The 17,963-nt window shown below is 44.0% G+C and overlaps 1 protein-coding gene across 1 annotated transcript in view; it reads left to right on the top strand.

Moving 5' to 3' along the window:
- fastkd2 (FAST kinase domains 2) overlaps positions 1-16,923 on the top strand; it is a 34,719-nt gene extending 17,796 nt beyond the window's left edge. The window contains exons 7-12 of the mRNA XM_052018301.1: positions 1,084-1,259; positions 3,213-3,376; positions 5,287-5,508; positions 9,336-9,423; positions 10,866-10,980; positions 15,028-16,923. Coding sequence (XP_051874261.1) covers positions 1,084-1,259; positions 3,213-3,376; positions 5,287-5,508; positions 9,336-9,423; positions 10,866-10,980; positions 15,028-15,105 — 843 coding nt within the window. The 3' untranslated portion in view covers positions 15,106-16,923. The remainder of the gene's footprint in view (positions 1-1,083; positions 1,260-3,212; positions 3,377-5,286; positions 5,509-9,335; positions 9,424-10,865; positions 10,981-15,027) is intronic.
- Positions 16,924-17,963: the final 1,040 nt, after the last annotated feature.

Below are 17,963 nucleotides of genomic sequence, written 5' to 3'. Positions count from 1 at the left end.
TGAAGGGCCTGCCTTTCATAATTGGCTGACGTATTTCTGGGGCTGAGGGGAAAGGAACTAATTGGAAAGTGCTGTCAAAGAGCTGGCATAGGTGTGATGGGCCAAATGGTCTCTTCCTCCGTGATATGATTATTTGCTTGGGCTAGGCTGCAGTGACCATGAATAGGAGGACATCCAGCAGCTGAAAAAGCCAAATTATAAGTAGAGTTGGTGTACACCAGGAGACTGACGGTTCAAGTTGCTTAAAATGTTCGAAGGATTGGCTAGGATAGGTACGGATATCCTTGAGCTGTGCTGTATTAATCTTACAGCCAGGTCATTCAGGGCAAAATTAAGAAGCAAAACACAGGGTAATTGGAATCTGAGACTCTGCTCCAGTGGGTTATGGGCACTGGGATATGTGCGATTTCAAGACTGTCATCCACTGCTCTTTGCTAGCTTTGAGTATGAAGAGATTTGGATCAAATGCTTAAAAAAAAAGGTGGAGGTTAAAAACGGCAGAGTAGATTTGAGGGGTTGAATGACCTGCTGCCATTATGTAACATCTTTTGAAGAATGAACGAGGCCGTAATGTAAAACCTCCCTAGTTTTTTTACGTGGTTTTTACTGAATTGGCAGGTTGTATGGGGGCTCCTTGTGTGGTGTAAACAAATTGGATCAGAATAGGGCCTCCTGTCATTGACAAGTTGCTATGTACTCTTCATCTTGAATTTATACCATGCCTATAACAACTTCGACAAGTGCACAGCCTGTGAAATGCTTCTCTGTTTTGTAGTGGTATATTTTAATATAGAGGAAACGAGCAGTCATTTTCTGCACAGGAAGCTCCCACTTGCAGCAATGTGGTAGTGCCATGTAATCTGTTGTTGGGTGTTTAATGAGAGATGAGTATCCTGAGGGAGTGCAGAAGTCGGCAACAACATGTTGTTAAATCTCAGGTGGACAGAGAGGGTCCTTTGGCTAATCTGTAGAAGAGTCAGTTTGTTCAAAAAGTAGGCAAGCATGTCACTGAAACGTCATTCACAGTGTGATAAGTATGAGAAAGCAAGACCCTTTATTTTACTGTTCTGTTCTCTGTTCCAGCTGATTCTCTTCCTAAAGCTGTTCGCCGATCTCGGTTTCCGTCACATCGAGCTGATGGATGGCTTCGCACAGATGGTGCCGGCAAGATCTGAATCCCTGACTTTTAAGGATATGCTGTCAACTCTTCGTGTTTACTCCCTGTTGAACCATTGCCCAGAAGAGGGGCGAATCGAGCAGTAGGTCTCAGATCCACTGGTGTTTTCTCTGATGTACTCTGGTGCTCTCTGCCCTCTCACAACAACAGCTTGCATATACATGTAGTCCACCTAGTGTTGTCACAAGCCTGACAAAAAGTCACTTAAAAATTTATTACAACAGATGACCAAAGAAGTAATTTAAAGGGTGGACAAGGAGCTTCAGGGAAGCTGCTGGGGCTTTCCTCTTGTCAAATCTGGGTTTCTTATGACCAGTTGGTGGAGATCAATTGTTTTGATTAGGAAACGATTCATAATTACGCTGTCATCTGCCCACCAGGATGTCAAAGGATAAATCTGAAGGCTCTTAATTGATTTAATAAATAGTAGGTATCTGTCCTCTACAGCTGAAGGATGCTGTTAGCTTGAAGAGCTCCTCGTCTTTAGAACCATGCAGAGGTTTAGTAGTTCACAGCACACTTGTTCACACCTCTGAAGTGCGCTTTGAAGATTCGCTTCAGGATTTAAGAATACAATCCAGTGTGACACTCCAGGGCAGTTCAGAAGGATGCAGCAGTGTCGGGCATACTCTCCTTCATGTGAAACTTGAACTGAGGTCCTGTTTACGCTCTTAGGTGAATCTCGAGGATCTCTTGGCGCTATTGTAACAAAAAGAAGAGAGAGTTCCCTGAGAAAAATTGTCCCGTGGACAACAAAGTTTAAAAAAATAGTTACTTAAGACTGACGGGTACAATCCAATTGCCGAGTTGTAAAATCCCTTTCAACAAAGCAAGTAGAGTGATTAAAAGGCGTAGTTAAAATATTTGCAAATTCCCTTATCCCAGTCTCGTGCCGTGGACATCTTGGTTAATGTTGTCTGATTGTACCCTTAATTGCTTCAGTTCCTCAATGCAGTTGAGGTCTTCCCTAAGATGTGGCACATGGAGTAACCTGTCTGTTCCAGCTGGCTTACTAATGTCCTTATAAAGATTCTGCATAACTTCCTTGCTTTTGTGATGTCAGTTTCTGTTTATAAAGCCAACCTTCCCTTATGCCTATGTAGTTGCCTTAGTTTACCCTGCCAACTTTGGAAATGTGTACATGGATGGGATGGTGTTGCAGTGATTAGTGCTGCTGCCTCACTGTTATAACGACCAAGTTCAATCCTTACCTCTGGCACTGTCTGTGCATGTTCTCTCTGTGACCGTGTGGGGTTCCTCCAGATGCTCCCGTTTACTCCTAGATGTACACATTGGTTGGTTAATTGGCTGCTGTAGATTGGCTGTGGTGTAGGTAGGTGGCAGGAGAATCAGAGGAGGTTGATAGGTATGTGAGTGAGGACAGGATAATGATAAGTACTTGAGTGAGTGGGATTGATGGGAGAGCCACATAGACTCGGTGGGCTGAATAGTCTCCTATGCAGTAAGAAATATGCATATGGACATATAACCGCAGGTTTTGCTGGTCCTGCACAAACTTAATAACTGAACATTTTAGTTTAGCTCCTTATTTTTCATGCTTCTCCCCATAAAATTACATCTGCCATATGTCAGCCCATTTCACCAGTCTGCAGATTCTGTCATTGTCCTCACCACTGGGAATTTCCTGTGGTCTCCCAACTTTGAAATGGTATTCTGTTTATCTAAGGAGTTATTGACATATACCTAGAAGGTCTGAGGTTATAAAACCAAATACAGGTATACACCAATGCACTGCTCATCTCTACTCTTTGCTTTCTGACTCTTGGTCATCTATGCATGCAAGCAGTTTCTGCCCTTTTAATGCCATTGACATCAACCTGTTGGGCTATAAATTCAATGTAATGCATAGAAAGTATTTAATAAAGTAAAACACATTTGCTTTGTAAACTTTTAATCAGTCTTTGAGGGAAGCAATTCTGATTCACGGGCTTCTGGTCACTGTGAGCATTGACCCTGGAAATTTGACTGGTTTTGGAAGATTTGGCTTTTTTTGTGACTCTTCCACACCCTGTAGGTTTCTTCAGACTCTCATTGACCTGTTTCAGTCACACTTGTCAAAGTGTTCATCACTGGAGCTGCTCCAAGGAGTTTACTACCTTTGTCTGCTGAGACACTATCCCTCAGCTGCTCTAAACCAACTCTTCCAGGATGATGTCCTGAGCGAGCTCCAGTCTTCAGGTAAGTGGCTGTCACTTATATATTCCCGTAACTCTACTCTGTCCTATCCCTTTGACGGTGTGTTAATTAGGAGCAAGAGTAAACCATTCAGCCCTGTTGGATAATGGCTCATCTATGCATTAAGTCCATCCATCTCTCATAAAGTGCTATTTTAATACAATTTGGTTTGGATCCAATCAATATGTTTGGGAAGTTATCTTATTACTTAGATATAAATGGTTAATGACAGGAGTAAGAAAACTGTTTACACTACTTAAGAAGTAAACACAGTTCTTGCATCCTTTCTGCTGTTGAAGAGCTCTAGTGACAGCAAATAGAAGAGTCTTCAATAGCCATGGACACCACTTGTGACCACAGCTTGAAGGGGAAGTCCGCTAAGTCAATCCAGAGAACAGTTCTTGAGAGAGAACAAACAGTTGTGAACCCTGGCGATAGCAAATGTGAGCGTATCCTTTTTATGACCTTTGGCACAGTTCACAACTCCAGTCTGAAGGAAAAGTCCACTCTGTCAGTGGAAAATCCCGTTGTCTTGAGCAAACAACTATGTCACATGACATATACTTGTCACATGACAAATCACTATGGAAATCAGCTTTAATTAAGCTGTTTACCATATTCCTAGCACATTACTCATTACCACACCAGTGAATTTTACAATGTTAGTTGTAAATATCCCTGAAGATTCATAGAAGTTTTGTACAATATCACTCTTCTGAACCAATTACAAAGTTCTTGCCGCCTTCCACATCTCACTACATCATGTGCCTTGGTTATTTCTATCAAATCTTTTAATTATATTGCACTCCTCAACTAAATCACTGACTAATCTTCTGCATTCAAGAGGATCCAAGCCTGATCCAAGCAGCTGTGCTCGGAGTTTAATCCTCTGAGGTTAGACATTGTTGTAGTGAATCTGTATTGCACCCCAAGAAATAATACTTTACTGAGCTGTGTGTCCAGAATGGAACACAGTACTGTAAACATCGTCCATCCAGACTTCCATACAATTCTAACTCAGCCTGATTTTCTAGGCTCATGTAACAATAGGCTAACATCCCATTAATCTTCGATTTTTTTTGTATTTGCCCACTAGGTTTTAGTGATTTCTCTGTTGGAACCTGTAAATCACTCCTCTCCTCTGCTGATTGTGACTTCTTATGTAAAATCTAGGCCAAAATGGATGACCCCACCTTAAACTCCATCTGCTGCAGTTTTGCCCATTCACTAAGTCCATTAAAGTCCATTTCTAGCTATGTGGTCCTATATACAAAACTTATTGGGCTACATTGCCCATGAAATATCGATCCAGAATGTAATATGCTCCACCATAGAATTTTTTTTTTAAAACTTGCTGCCTATCAAGTTCTTTGTGCACTGATAATTCAATTCCTGGACTTCTGGGCATTTCCATAACGTTGAACAGTATGCATTATTCCTTCAGCTGATCTTAATTAGAGCTTAGTTAATTGAGGGCTGGCTTCTTGTTAAAGGGTGAGGCCGTACATGGCCACTGCTGGAGGAATTTCAGGTATCCGTCATCTTCCTTGAAGATTCATCTTTAAATTTTTGTGGTTACAGAGAACCTGCCCCACTCCCTCTTGACGATCTCCTTTAGTCTGTGCCTCACCACTTCCAGTTGTTTCAGTCCGGTCTCTTCCCTTTCCTCACAACTTCCACCTGATACCCAACCCAGTCCAGCTCCCGACCAACTTCCTTTCCATTCTCCACTGTCTACAGTTGTGGAGCGTGGTCATTTAAGTGCTATTCTATCACGTATGGTACCTTATTCCTGGAGTGTATTAAACTATCCAAGTCAGTGACTTTACAGGTGGAGGTCATTTTTTAGTCCTATTATGATTCTTGCCTTTATTTTGTTATCATTCCTAATTATATCTTCTCTCTCTTTCTAGCCAACCTCAACCGAGAGGCAAACAAGCGAACTCTTCAGTGCATCAAACTGTGTATGGAGTTAGAGAATCCTTCTTTTGCTGTGCCAGAGATTGCCAGGATCGCTGAGCCCTTGCCAGCCAGTTTTGTAGTAAACTCAGCCATGAAGGAGGTGGTGGAAGCCATCTTGGGTGACGGCAGTCCGTACCGCTGGGGGTCGGTGTTGAGAAACGTTCATTTCATAGGTATTTGAAACACAATTGGTTACTCGCTGAGAATTTGATGCCCCTCTCTTGCTAGTCACATTCCCCGTTGCCTAGATTTACTGGGTCCAGATCCCACAGCCAACTTTATTGGCTGGCACCATCTTGGAGATGAGCGATGAGGCCTTGACTGAATGTTGGGGAATTCCATCAAGGAGTTGGGACGCCACCAGGAGATCTCTGGGAGAGCTCAGTTTGGGGCTCCCAGCTTCATGTGAGAGCACTTGCATGCATATATCTTGGGTAAATGCCTCCAATTAGTTGTACAGTATTCAAACAGGCCCTTCAGCCCACCGTCCATGCCGACCATCAGCCACCCATTTATACTAGTCTTACATTAATCCCATTTTATTCTCTCAACATTCCCATCTACTCCCCAGAGTTTCTACCACTCAACAACACACTAGGGGGCAATTCACAGCGGCCAATTAACCAACCGACCCACACGTCTTTGGGATGTGGGAGGAAACTGGAGCACACACGGGAAACTGTTTGGAACTGCGAGCAAAATGACAAAACCCAGGCCAATGCTGAAGAAAGTCACAGAGTAATACAGCACAGAAACAGACCCTTCAGCCCACTGAGTCTCTGCTGACCACCAAGCACCCATTTGCAGTAATCCAGTTTTATTCTCCCCACATTTCCATCAACTAGAATAGATTCTACCACTCACCTACACACCAGGGACAACTTACAGCAGACAATTAACTTACCAACCTGCACAGTTGTGCAACGTGGGAGAAAACCAGAGCACCCAGGGGGAAACCCAAGCAGTGTCAATGAGGACGTGCAAACTCCACACAGACAGAACCTGAGGTCAGGATCAAATCTCGGTCTCTGATGCTGTGAGGGAGCAGCTCTACCAGCTGAGCCACTGTGCTGCCCCTGCACTGGTAATATCAGAGGACATCAGTTTAAGGTCAGAGGAAGAAAGTTTAGGGGAGATGTCAGAGGTAGGTTTTTTACACAGAGAGTGGTGGGTGCCTGGAAAGCACTGCTGGGGGTGATGGTAGAAGCTGATATAGTTGGGATGTTTAAAAGCACATGGATGCAAGAAAAATGGAGTGTTATGGGCTGTGTGGGAGGGAAGGGTTAGATGGATCATAGAGCAGGTTTATATAGGTCAGCACAACGTCCTGGGCCAAAGGGCCTGTACTGTGCTGTATTGTTCAATGTTCTATGTATTTTGCTGAGATGTCAAGATTTTGGAGAGTAGACAGGGGAGATCTATCAGAATGGTACCAGGGTTGTGAGCAGAGAAGTTGGCACATCTCTTTTGCTCAGAAGAGACTGAGGAGAGATTGGACAGTCCTCTTCAAAGCGCTGCTAGAGTTTAAAGGAGCAAATAAGGAGACATTGTCTCCACTGATACGAGCCATAATTAAGGCAACTGGCAATAGAACTGAAAGGGAGGTAAAGAGACTTTTTGTTCCAGTAGCATGATGCTAGAGTCTGCTGCCTGGAGGGTTCAGTGGTAGCCTTCAAAAGGTAGTTGGTTACGTTTGAAAAGGTGGAATTTTCAGGGCGGTGTGGAACGAGGAGGAGCATGGGCCCCAGGGGACTGCCACTGCAGAGAGCCGGCACAGGCACACACTGGGACTGTGGAACACGGGTGTAAAGGCAGGTTTCAGGGGCAGCACAGAGATACCAGGGGATCGGGGGAGGGAGGCACCAATGCAGGCTTTCTTCATGTTGGCTATAGGTCTTGGCGTTGGTGGAAGGGGTTAGAATTCCTCTGACTACCTTCCCTTGTATAGAAGCACAGATATGCAGGACAGAAGTGAGACATTTCGGCTTGTTCTGTCTGAGTGATTCAAAGCTAATCCAGACCCAAGAGACTCCGGATGCTGGAATCTGGAGCAAAAAAGAGCTGCTGGGGGAACTCCACAAGCCTCACCAAATGCAGACGAGGGGAACAGCGCCTCACACTCCGCCTGGGTAGTCTGCAGTCCTACAGCATGAACATTGAATTCTCCAGTTTCAGTGACCCATACCCCATCTGTTCCGATTTCTCTCCTTTGGATTCACCCAGGTCCTTTCACACACGTCCTCCTTTCTATCCCCTCCCAACCCCTTGTAGCCCAGTTTCTTGCCCCTCCTCCACCTTGTTCTGTCTGCCTATCGGCCACACATTCAACCCTCTGGGTCCCCCATCCCCTCCCCTCCTCCTACTGCCCATCTGCCCACCGTCCCTCCCTGATCTGCTTCCCCTCATCACCTTCCTTCCTCATCAGACCCCATCATCTGCAGCCCCTTGTCTCCACCAATCACCTCCCAGCCTCTCTGCCACTTTCTCCATCCTTCCCTCCCCCACCTGGCTCCATCTGCCCATCAGCCCCGCCTCATCTGGATCCACCAATCACTTGCCAGCTCTGCCTCATCCCTCCCCCTCACCTCTTTGTACTTTGTACCTCCCTTTTACACTCTCAGTCCTAATGCAGGGTCTCGACCCGAAATGGCGACCACCCCTTTGCCTCCACAGACGTTGCCTCATCCGCTGAGTTCCTGCAGCAGCTCATTTTTTGCTCCAAAGTTAATCCATTAGCTTGGTGCCTCCTCACAGCCCCACTCCACCAGCATGGTGCTAACCATCTGGTTTCTATTCTGTGCAGGGACCCAGCGTCAGAGTGGACCACACAGTGAGTCTCGAGCCAGAACTACCACAACAGTGAATTTTAGTCAGGTTCACAAATACCTGTGTTTGACCTTAACCGCTGTAAACATGATCCAGGATCGGACATCAACACAGAAGGGAGTGTTGCCAGGCTTAGTACACTTCTGTGTCTGGTTGTAGGTTTTCCAGCCAGACGCAGGCCAAATTGTCCTCGGCTCAGAGTTGATTTGCGTTTGAACAGCATTATTCTGCCACTGTATTAGTGACATTGGTGTTGCTGATCAGATTCACCCCCCGCCCCCCCCCCCCCACATCTCCCTCCATGCTGCCCTTTTACGACTCTCCAACGATGAAACAGCTGACATTTATATAGCACTATAAAATTTCCAAGACAAGTTTGACTCAGTGCCAAGAAAGGAGATATTACAATGGGTGACCCAGAGTTTGTTCTAGGAGGTAGGTTGTAAGCAACATCCTAAAGCAGGAGATGGGCAGAAGGTTAAGGAGGGCAATCCAAAGTTTAGTGTCCACACAGCTGAAGGTACAGACACCTGTGGTGGGCCAGGGAAGATAAGGATGCACAAGAGGCGAGAGCTGGAGGAGTACCTGTTGAATGGCTGGATGGGGATATGGGCACAGTGAGGGAAGAAACACAAGGTTGAAAAAGTTTATAATCCAGATGTTGCCATTCTGGGCGCCATTGTACGTAAGCAAACTTACAGGTGATGGGTGAGCAAAGACAAGTGCAGATAGCCTTATGGGAAGCAGAGTTGTGGAACAGCTCAGTGTTTAGGAGAGTGGAAGGTGAGAGGCCAGCCTGAAGAGCACTGAAGTAGTTCATTGTTGGACGTTATGAAGGCACGTACTGAGACAGCTTTTAACAAGTGTCTAGACGAGCATTTGGATTGCCAGGTGCAGAAGGCTATGGGCTGGAAGATGGGCTAAAAATGGATGGGTGCCAAGTGGTTGGCATGGGTGTTGTGGACCGAATGGCCTCTTTCCATGCTATATGACTGACAGATGAAAGTAGCAGATAATACTACCAGCCTCTGCGCTGGCGCAGGTGATGGAGATGGAGGTGGCACATCACTGGATTATTCAAACCTCATACACATCGGTGGAAGTGAGTTTTTAAAAATATAGAACACATGAGATGATGCAAAATGTAATTTCTATTTTCCATATTCCCTTCAAGATTTTGAAATTGCTTTGGACCAGGAGAGAAAATGTGTGGTACCTCTTCCTCAGGATGATGAGATTATCCAAAGTACCAACATACAGAGGTGAGGGTTATTGTCTTGCAAATGATCCAGCTCATGTTTAGGTTTAAAAGCTTTTCTACTTGAGATAAATCATGCATCAATTATTACAGAAATATTACTTTTGTCATTAATTAGAAGTTTCTAGTTAATTCCTTAAAATTTCCTCAAACAGTTATGTTTTTGCAGATTACCTCCGTAGTTGGTACTTTTGTAGACACTATGTGCAATTGATAAGCACAATAGTTTTCATATTTCTTAATTCCTCTTTCTGGATAACTGCTAATATTAATATATACAAATATTTCTGCAACAGCCAATGAATGAAGGACCTCTGCAGGAAATATTATAAATGCTATAAATGTACAATGAATCTATGATCCTGTACAATATCAGGCGATCTCTCAAGGTAACCTTGAAGAATATTTTATCTCTACTTTCAAACAACGTTACCTTGGAATCAGGTGAGGATGAGTCATGGGCCTTGCCAGGGTCAAGAATCAGTTGGGCCTGACCTTGTTCTGACCCTGAGCAGTGAAGTGGTCTGAGAGTCTGACTTGGTAACTGGTCAATGTTGAGCAACAAACAAGATCCTGGAGGAACTCAGTGGGTCAGGCAGCATCTATGGAGGGAAATCGACAGTCGATGTTTCAGGTCGAGTCTATTCATCTGGACTGAAAGATAGAGGGGAGGTAGCTAGTTTAAAGAAGTGAAGGGAAGGGGTGGTACAAGAGCTGGCAAGCAGTAAGTGAATCCAGGTGAGGAGGGGTGATAGGCAGATGGAGGAGGGAAGAGCGGAAGTAGCGACAGAGGCTGGGAGGTGATAGGTGGGGGCAACAAACGGCTGCAGATGTTGGAAGCTGACAGGAAGGGGATCGTGCACTCAAATAAGAGAGGTGGGGTGAGCTGATGGGAAGAGCTGGGGGAGGGACCCAGTGGAAGGAGTGTATGGGTGCTGGGCAGATGGAGTGGGTGGAGGAGGGGAAAGAAACAGGGAGATGGGGCGGGTTTATGGAGGAACTGGGTAGATCAGGAGGAGAGAGAAAAGGGACAGGGGGGCAGCAGTTATCTGAAAATGGAGAACTCAGTGCCCATGCCATCGGGTTTTAGACGACCCAGACGGAATATGAGGTGCTATTCCTCTAGTTCCTCTCCAGCTTGGGTTTTGCCCAAGAACAGGTAGACCTAACCTTGCACAGGGACTCAGTATGACACATGACCCCCACATCCACAGTAAGCTTGAAACATTACAACATTGGTTACAGTTGTGTTGATATCTATGCCCCTGAAATATCCTGAAAGAAGAAGGAAGATGGATGGGTCTTTATCTTTGTTTAAGAGCAAATGTGAAATAATAGTGGTTTTGAAGTAAGTTTTGTTGCAATGGTGTGGATCTTTCATTTTCTTCTTGTACATAACACAAAAGGAAGATTTCTTGCAATGTAACTGTTACTTGTGTCTTCTAGAGTGGCTGTGCTTTGTGCACCAGTCTCTGCCTTTTGTCTTGGGACAGAGCATCCCAAAGACAAGCTGGCACTGAAGGTTCGGCATCTCAAGGCGCTGGGCTACCATGTAGTATTGGTGAGTGTTTACAATGGCTTCCTTGGTTTGAGAATCCAACCCAGTTGAAATGGTGGTGTTTGGAAAAGAAAACAGTCGGTAGAAATTCAACCTTCTGGTGCTTTGACAGGGAGCAAAATTTCTATTATTGTGCTATTTTATTCTGGATAGGTTTTAGTTTGTTCACTTGTTTCACTTTTATCTAATTAAGTCATCATTGTTTGTGGTCTTTTTCCAATTTCACATCAGTGGTAGAGTCAGAAGAACAAGTAGAGGCCACTTAGCCTTGTCGTTGCTCATTACTGATCTTCATCTTCGCTCCTTCCATCTGCCTCAGTTCCTAAATAAAAATAACAGAAAATGCTGGAACTACTCAGCAGATCTGGCCGCATCTGTGGGAAGAGAAACAGTGTTAATGTTTCCGGTCAAAGACCCTTCGTCAGAACTGTTCTGTTGAGTATTTTCAGCATTTTCTGTTTTTATTTTAGATTTCCACCATCTGTTTTTTATCGGTTTTATGGCCATGGTTCCGTATTCTGTAATGTCTTCACAAGAAAAAGCTATCATAGAATCTGGCAGAGTTCCAGCAGTTTGGAGGGTAGGTAATGTAACCCTACTAACTGATAAAAGGAGGGAGAGAGGAAGCAGAGAATTATACAGTGGTTAGCTTGTCGTCAGTAGTGGGGAAAATGTGTCTATTGTAAGAGATGTAATAGCAGAGCATTTGGAAAACAAAGATTTGACAGGGTCAACCTCAATTTATGAAAGGGAAATCGTGCTTGACAAATCTACTGAACTGTTTGAGGATGTAACCAGCAGAATAGATCAGGGAGAATGAATTAACTGTGGTGTATTTGGACTTTCAGAAGGTCTCCGTTAAGATCCCACAAAAGAGATTAGCATGCAAAAATTAAAGCACATGTGATTGCATAGAGAACTGGTTGGCAGACAAAGAATTAAGGATAAGAGCAAAGGGATCTTTTTCCAAGTGGCAGGCTGAGAGTGGTGGGGGAATCGCAGGGAGCAGTGCTAGGTCCCAAGCTATTCACAAAAATTATTAATGATGTAGATGAAGGAATTAAATGCAATGTCTTTACGTGTGCAGATGACGTGAAGCTGAATGGGAGTGGGAGCTGTGAGGAGGATGCAGAGAGGTTCCAGTGTGAGTTGGGCAGGTTGAATGAGAGGGCAGGTGCAGAATATTGTGGAAATATGTGAGGTCATCCACTTTGATGGCAAAACCTGGAAAGCAGATTACTACCTGAATGGCAATAGATTGGGAAAGGAGGAGACACAGGGAGACCTGGGTATCCTTGTGAATCAGTCACTGAAAGTAGGCATGCAGCGACAGAAGGCGGTTAAGAAAGCAAATGGTATGTTGGCCTTCATAGCCAGAGGATTCGAGTGCAGGATCAGGATTTCTTGCTGCACTTACACAGAGCCTTGGTGAGACCATACCTTGAATACTGTGTGCAGTTTTGGTTTCCCCAAGTCCCTGTATTAACGCTATTGAAGGAGTGCCGCAAAGGTTCACTCAACTGCTCGCTGGGATGTCAGGGCTGATGTATCAAGACAGTTTGAGCTGATTAGGCCCGTGTTTGCTCTGGTTTAGAAGAATGAGAGGAAATCTTCTAGAAACCTACAAAATTCAAAGAGGATGGGACCAACAAGTGAAGAAAGGATGTTCGTGATGGCGGGGGAGTCAATGACTGTCTCAGTCACAGACTAAGGATAAGGGATAAGCCGTGCAGGACTGAAACCTGGAGAAATTTCTTCAGCTGTAGAGTGGGGAACCTGTGGAGTTCTCCCCCACAACAAGTAGTTGAAGCCAATCATTAAATATATTCAAGAAGGAGTTGATATGGTTCTTAGGCCTAAAGCGATCAAATGGAAAGGGGTAGGCCACAGGAACAGGGTTCTGAATTTGGATGATCAGCCATGATTATATGGAATAGCGGAACAGCCTCCAAGGGCCAAATGGCCGACTCCTGCTCTGAACTTCTATGTTTCTGTACCCTTTGTGTCAAGAAGTGCTTCCAACAGTCACAGCGGAATGCCTGTCACTAACTTTAAGTATCAGGTGTAACCATCAGGTGTCAATGGACACGAGGCGGATTCCCTTTTGAATTAATAGCTGTTCGAGGAGTTTCTTTTTGACAATCTCCAGTGGGCCATGATTTCAAGTTACCATAATTCACTCATATGATGTGTGTGATGCTGCTAAGGCCAGCATCTGCTTTGCTGCATTTCCATGAGAAGGTGAAAGGGAGCCTTTTTCTGGTGGTTTGATTCAGCCAAATGACAGAACCCTTTGTGAGGGCAGTTGGGTGTCGACCACATTGGGCATGGGCCTGGAGTTGTGCCAAAGCAAGGATGGCAGGTCTCTTTCCATGAGGTACAGCAGTAAATCTGTTGAGGTTTGTTTTTACAATAGTCAAACAGCTTGATGTCCCCTTTTACATCTACCAGTTTTGTATTTTCAGTTATGTTTGAATTGAATTTTAATCCTGTGTGAAATCGTTCTCGCTGTCCTAAGGATCAAGGACTCTGGACACAACTTTGTAGACCAAAACTAGTTTAATCACAAAGGCAAATGCGGGACAGAATGGATGGGAACAGACACACGCTCACTCACATGCAGGATACCACGAACATGAGAGGGGATCGCAACTGGGGTAAAATACACTCATATACACACACACACACACACACACACACACACACACACACTGATACACACAAGCACACAATAACAATGTACAACTTCAGGATATAACACTTCAATGCCTGTCCCACACTAGCATTGGCCCTTAACGCTCTCTGAGTCTGAGTGAAGCACTCCTGGGGTCGTCAAAGAGGAAGGGTTAGGGGATGCAGCCCTTTTTATGGTGCTAGGAGGCTGGGTGGAGCCTCACTGTTGTGATTTAAACGAACCAGTGGTGTGGGAGTCAAAGACAAAGGTTCCTGCCACAGCCAATGGTCAGGCAGGTTCAGAGACAAAGGGTACTGGTCAGGCAAGTTCAGAGTCAAAAGGTACTCTCACACCTGAGGGGTGGGTGGAGCCACACCTTAATTGACAGTAGTATCACTTCCGATCAGAGGAGCAATGCTGTCCTCCAGTCAGCGGGGGTCATTGTCGTTACTGTCACATGACAGCCATGTGGATTTCTCACAACAATCCTCAAATCATTACTTCAGTGGCTTCCCAATGAAATACTGAGGGAGTGCTGCAGTGTCAAAGGTCCTGTCTTTTGGATGATATTAAACTGACAGCCATCTCCCTTCTCATGTGGCTATAACATATTTTGGGGCATTATCTTCAAGAGCACCAATGGTACTAAACCCCTTGTCTCAACTAATACTTAACCAACGTACATCACTAGATGGTCATCTCATTGCTGTCTCTGGGTATGAATTGGATGCTGTGTTTCCGAATTGAATCAGTGACTACAGTTCAGAAGCATTTACTTGGTGGTAAAGCAGTTTAGTATGTCCTGAAGTTGTGAAAGATGCAACCTAAATCTATATCTTTTTCTCATTTTACTTGTCCAGCCCTCTGATTTACTGTCCTGTAATATGACCACCACATTTGTACATGTGAGAAGGGAGAGGGGGGTGTGTGCACGCAATGCTCACAGTGAACATCTGCACAACTGTTTAAACACACCAAGGCATATTGAAGGAAAATTGCTGGAAACACTCAGCAGGACAAGTAGCATCTGCAGAAGGAGATTAAGAATTAATGTTTCTTGTTTTCTGTTTATATTTCAGATCTTCAGCATCTGCAGTTTTTGATTTTCATTAAAAGGAAAATGTTCTATGATAAATTATTTTTAAGCATCCACTTGCTGATCACTGCCTGAGTTTGGGGCTCAGTATATGTGCGACAGAAGAGGCAAACACGTGTTCTGCCAGAACCTGAGACCCTTTATTGCTGGCAGAACAGATCTTATTTTGCCTTATTCTATTTGTTGGGTGGGGGGGAGGCAGCAGGTGGAGTTGGTTTGACAGCAATTATCTTCCTTTGATATTTTAACTCCTCAGTTTTCCTGTCCTTGCTAATTCCAGGTCTCGGAACATGAGTTTGGAAAGATGTCAGAAGATGAAAGAGTTGAGTTCTTAAAGAGTGCGATCTTTGGAGAATAAAGTCGCCTTTGAGGAGTCACTGAACAATGCACTGGATGCCCATTGTAGGCAAGATGTGGTCAACTGTGTCAGTCAGCCTCTGATGACATTGCACTCTCCAATGAATGAAATTTCGAACTTGAATCAGTGCTGTGTTTATCCTGAGCCCACTGACAATCAGATCAGAATGAAGCAGCATCAGATGAACCCAGACATCTGCTGTAGTGATGATGCTCCAGGTATCATGGCAAGGGATAAGCGTGATGGGCCACCTTCTGCATTACCTTCTTCCCTTATACACAGGAAGGATCTCTCCAATAACCTCTGGTTGGGTAGGACAACTGTGATCACGCATTGTGTCTTCCAGTTGATGGTTTGAGCTCAATTTTATTTTCCCTTGGGTGGCAACCAAAACGTACGTCTTTATTTAGCAACAGTGATGCCAAGAGGAACTACTTCCCTACAGATCCAAAACCCCATGCATATTGAAAATAAGAAGGATAAACAGAAACCTTTGGAAGTACTCAGCAGTTCAGGCGACACTTATGTAGAGAGCAAGGTTTACTCTGTTTCTGTCTCCACAGATACTGCATGACCAGCTGAATATTTCCTGGTTTACTGTTTCCACCCTTCCACCTGTTGGAATGCTACCGTTGGGCTTCACAGGACAGCTACATCTTTGTGTGAATAATGTGGATCAGATCCATATTGACTTGTTTAAAATAAAATGAATGATAAAAGGTAACAAATACACATGTTAACAAGCCAATTGTTACTAAAAAGAAAGATGTTTTCTTCCTCAATAAAATTCCTTTGGTTGCTGTATAATTATTTACCATCAGTTATACATCTCACCTCACCGGCAGCTCTTTGCCAATGAAAGATTTGTCAGTAAATGCCTGTTTTTTTAACTAGTGCCCTTCATGACTTCAAGCTGTTCAAGAGTGCTTTACCACTAAATAACTGTATTTGAAGTCTAGACACTGGTGTGATGTAGTAAAGGCAGCATTCAATGTGATAATGATTAGATAAAGTAGTTTTCAGTGATTGTGTTTGAGGGACAAGTATTGGTTGGGATTGAAGAAAACTCCCTTACTTTTTTGCCATGAGTTCTCTTATATCCATTTGGCAGCAGTTCTGGGTTCACAACTAATCTGGAGATATAGCTCAGGAAATTCAATTCAGGAGAAGGCTGAGAAGTTGACCCAGTAGAGACCTTTAACATTAGCAAGTGTTTGACTAAGTAGACAAAGAGATGATGGCTTATATATATATAAGAGAATCACCAATAGATCCAACAAACTTGGGCAAAAATTCTTTCCCTGTGAGCAGTAAGATTGTAAGACAGATGAATGGTGAGGTTGAGATGAACGTGCAGAAAGCAGCTGGTGGTGATGCTCCCACTGAGGCTGTTCAACCCAATGTGTCCATCAAGCTTTTTCTGTTTTTGTTTGAGGTGATAATGTTAATTAGTTATAGAGTGGGACACCAGCATAAACGAATGTGCTGAAGAACCTGTTCTCTGGCCAACAAGTTCTCTGTGTTAGTGAATCTGCAGTTTCTTTGCTTTTCAAGTTCTTTGTATTGCACCGTGACCTCCTGATGGTGGTGAATTAAGGAGTGTGGTCCTTGCCAAGACTTATACCCAGCTGCTACCATCCAATAGAAAATTGTCCCAACTAGTTGTTCCTCACTTGGGGACAGGCACCAAGATCCAGTTCACTTTTACTGCTTCCCTGCCTTTCCCTGGTGTGCATAGAACCAAAAGCATGGAGTGGGTGGAGGTCTGTTGGACAAGAGCAGCTGGTCGAGGGCAAAAGGGGAGCCAAGAGAGAAACTAGTATCAGGTTAAGTGCTGGGACAAGGGGTCTCTAAGGAGGTTGGTCTGGTGGGCTGGGGAAAGGGAGGGAAGCAGGAGAAGGAGCTGAACACATGATTTCATTCTTGGTGCCAGTTCCAGCTGCTTATGATTAAAGACACAATTAAAAGAAGGGAAGATTAATATTTCCCTACAGTAACGTCTTCCACAATGTCCCAATGCACATAGCAGGAAACAAAATACATTTTGTAATGTTATTATGTAGAAAGCACCCACACAGAGTAGGGATAATGGGTGAGATAATCCATTCTTGGTGATGGTGTTTGAGGAATAACCATGGGCTGGACACTAAGGAGAATTCCTCTAATTTTTATGGTCTTGGTTTAATCTAATTTTTATGGTCTTGGTTTAATGCACCCTCTGAAAGATAGTTCAGTGCTCTCTCTGTTTGGCACTGAGATTATCAACCGAGATTGTGTGCTCAAGTCTCAGGAAGGGGTCATGAACCCATGACCTCCTGATTTAGGGTAGAATGTGTTACCACTGAGCTACAGATGGCCAACATCTTGTACACTTTTCCCACACCATGATAACATTCAGTAACAGGATATAACTTAAAGTCCTGTTTTAGATTGTGCTTCGAAGCTAAGTTTTGTTTGCAGGATTTAATGAGCACCACTGCAAAGTTCCACAACTTTGTGCAGCTGAGGGCTAAATGCTTGTTTAGGCGAGCTTTCTGTCTGAGAACATAAGACAAAATCTAACTTTTGGAAGACCTATGATCCTTAAAGCCTTTGATATTTATCTTGAAACAAAAGAAGTCTTGTCATGCTGGCCTTCACTTAAAATATACCCTGCATTATTCTGTCAGGCGTACACAGCTGACATTGTGTACTATGGAAATATGGTATCCTTCTGTGCATTAAGCAGTGCCAAACATTCAACCCATCAAAGAGTTTGAGTGCATTTTTTCAATGTTTCTCTAATTAATAGTACCTGGAGAAATGTGTAATTCATTCCCATCTGGTTTTGTGTGTCAATTTACGAACATGTGCAGTAT

This window comes from Pristis pectinata, chromosome 1, assembly GCF_009764475.1.
Source record: "Pristis pectinata isolate sPriPec2 chromosome 1, sPriPec2.1.pri, whole genome shotgun sequence".
NCBI lineage: Eukaryota > Metazoa > Chordata > Chondrichthyes > Rhinopristiformes > Pristidae > Pristis > Pristis pectinata.
This window is presented reverse-complemented; position numbering and strand designations above follow the sequence as displayed.